This window comes from Benincasa hispida, unplaced genomic scaffold (assembly GCF_027475165.1).
Source record: "Benincasa hispida cultivar pf3 unplaced genomic scaffold, pf3_genome.v1.1 HicScf1586, whole genome shotgun sequence".
Taxonomy (NCBI): domain Eukaryota; kingdom Viridiplantae; phylum Streptophyta; class Magnoliopsida; order Cucurbitales; family Cucurbitaceae; genus Benincasa; species Benincasa hispida.
The window spans coordinates 6,561-9,330 of NW_028325949.1; the positions used below are offsets into that span (position 1 = coordinate 6,561).

Here is a 2,770-nt window from a genome sequence, read left to right on the forward strand (position 1 = left end):
TTTCTAGGATAAAGTACCCAATCTTATCCCTATACTTATAAACTGTTTTGGCTATATACTAAAACTTGATCCACTTTTGTATCTCTACATAAAGTTTAAGTATTCATGCTATAGTCAGGGGTTCTTTAGTTTATTGGATTTAGACTTTTACAAGTGCAATATTTACATATTCAATAACAATTTTACTGAATATACCTTAATAACATCTTTATTGAAAAATAAAATATGTTTAGTGTTTACAAACTGCGAGTTTTAGGACATACAATCCAACATTCTTCACTCAGAAGAAGTTGAATACGAGGCAATGTTGGTGGCTCGAGTTGGTAAAGGATCATGATTATGAGATTTTGTACCACCCTAGCAAGGCAAATGTGGTGGTCGATGCACTCAGTAGGAAGACGGCTCCTCAACGTTCTTAGTCATCACATGAGCTCCTCAACGCCCCCTCAACACTCGAGCTGAGATTGTAATAGTGGTTGGGGAAGTCACCTCAGAACTAGTACAGTTGACAGTACAACTAACTTTGAGGCAGACAATTATAGATGCACAATAGGGAGATTCATACCTTGTCCAGAAGTTTCATCAGATGAAATTAGGATAGAACAGTGAATTTTTGGTGTCCTTGGTTCACGGTCTACTTTATCAAGGACATTTATGCGTACTTGTAGACAGTGGCCTTTAGAGTGAATTGTTAGCAGAAGCTCATAGTTCCCCATTTTCGATACATCCTGGCAACACCAAGATGTATCAAGACTTGAAACGACACTGGTTCGATATGGAAAGGGAGATAGCTAATTGTGTCAGTAAATTTTTGGTTTTTCAGCAAGTGAAGGCCCCGAGACAGAAGCCAGTAGGTTTGTTATAGTCTTTAAGTGTACCAGAATGGAAGTGGGAGAGTGCTTCCAATAGATTTCATTCTGGGTATACCAAGGACAGCAAAGGGTTATATAGTAATATGGGTATTGGCAGATAGACTCATTAAGGTGGCACATTTCATTCTTGAGAAGCCCACATATTTAGTGAATAAGTGGGCACAGTTGTATATAAAAGAGGTGGCAAGATAACATGGGGTACCAATGTCGATTGTCTCCAACAGAGACCCTCATTTTACCTTCAGCTTTTGGAAGAGCCTCCAGGCAGCGTTGGGGACTCAATTGAATTTCAATATAGCCTTTCACCCTTAGATCTTGAAAAATGGAGTGCTTGAACTTGATCTTGGAAGATATATTGTCTATGCATTGGAGTTTTAAGGGAGTTGGGATACTCATCTGCATTTGGTAGAGTTTGCATATAATAATAGCTATCAAGCTACTATTGGCATGTCGCCATTTAAAGCCCTGTATGGTAAAGGTTGCAGGTCTCCCATTTTCTGGGGTGAGGTTGGTGAGCAAAAGTTGATGGGAACTGAGATGGTGCAGATGGCAAATGAAGCCATCACAAGATTAGGGCCCGAATGCTAACAGCCCAGAACAAACAAAAAAGTTATGTCGATATTAGGCGTAGAGATCTTGAGTTCAAAGCAGGGGATAAATTGTCTCTGAAGGTAACACTTATGAAAGGTGTCCTGAGATTTGGAAGGAAGGGGAAGTTCATTCCGCAATTTGTAGGGTCATTTGAGGTTTTAGAGCGAATTAGCCTTATGGCTTATTTGTTGGCACTTCCACCGTTTCTCTCTGCAGTGCACAATGTATTCCATGTCTCAATATCGAGGAAGTACATAACGAATCCATCTCATGCGGTGGACTTTAAGCCTTTGCAGTTGAACTAGAACCTAAGTTATGAACAGAAACATATGCAGATTATTGCAAGGGAAGTGAAGGTTTTGCGCAACAGGGAGGTAGCACTGGTGAAGGTTCCATGGCAGAATCATCGATTCAAGGAAGTAACACAGGAAAGAGAGGAGGAAATGAGAGCCTAGTCCTCATAACTCTTTCAAGACTAGAACTTTTGAGGATGAAAGTTTTTTAAGGAAGGTAGATTGTAACAAGCCAAATTCCAGGAAATTGCATGTTTTTATCTTGATTATGTAGATTTGGATTTTGACTTTTATAGAAAAAGATTTTTTTTTTTTATTTTGGTTAAATCGATTTAAATTAATCTTGGTTAAGATATGGGATTAATTCGATTGTTGGGAATAGAATTTAATTTTTGGCTTTGGATTGGGTGGATTTCAATTGGGTTTTAACCAGAGATAGTGGAGATTTTAAAATCGTTGGGTTGAAGTGAAAATAAATAAAATAAATTAAGTTTTGTGGTTTTTTAGGAAAAGAAATATTTTTCTGGTTGAGGAAAAGGGGGAAATTAGGATTTAATACTTTTTTCCTATTTAAATGGGAACCTCGGTTTGCATGCAATTAAAGAAAAATAAAAGAAAAAAATTCTTCTTCTTCTTCCTCGAGGGCAGCACACGACCCACCCCTCGTGAGTTCAGTTGTTGATCGAAGCTTCACCAGACGTTGTCACCGATCACGCCACCGATTGCAACTTCCGCCAAACACGGTCCGTCCTTCACAACCCAGCTTTTCACTTGTCATGCTTGAAGGTCGTCGAACGTCGTCCGTTCTTCACAGCCCAGCCCAGCCCACTGTCCACCGTGTAGCTTTGTCGCCTTCGTCGTTACCATTGATGTCCGTGGAAGATTTCATCTGGATAGCTTTGAGTCTACTCGTGTGGCCCTTTGTTCACACGTAGTTGGGTAAGGATTTGGTTGTTTTCGGTCAGTTTCGTGGGTTTCTTGAAAGATCTTGGCTATCTAGTGTAACTTTGTCTG

General features: G+C 39.6%; 1 protein-coding gene across 1 annotated transcript; it reads left to right on the forward strand.

Moving 5' to 3' along the window:
* Positions 1-1,319: 1,319 nt before the first annotated feature.
* On the forward strand, positions 1,320-1,918 carry LOC150030910 (uncharacterized). The gene is made up of 3 exons (XM_090309371.1): positions 1,320-1,421; positions 1,544-1,687; positions 1,799-1,918. The coding sequence occupies exons 1-3, from the start codon at positions 1,320-1,322 to the stop codon at positions 1,916-1,918; spliced, it is 366 nt and encodes a 121-aa protein (XP_090165497.1).
* The last annotated feature ends 852 nt before the right edge of the window (positions 1,919-2,770 follow it).

Bases quoted from the DNA above. Each gene is read 5' to 3' on its own strand.
- LOC150030910 (XM_090309371.1), top strand. From the start codon at position 1,320: ATGTCGCCATTTAAAGCCCTGTATGGTAAAGGTTGCAGGTCTCCCATT. The intron at 1,422-1,543 runs GCAAATGAAGCC...TTGTCTCTGAAG, and splicing joins GAACTGAGATGGTGCAGATG to GTAACACTTATGAAAGGTGT. The intron at 1,688-1,798 runs GTATTCCATGTC...AAACATATGCAG, and splicing joins TTCTCTCTGCAGTGCACAAT to ATTATTGCAAGGGAAGTGAA.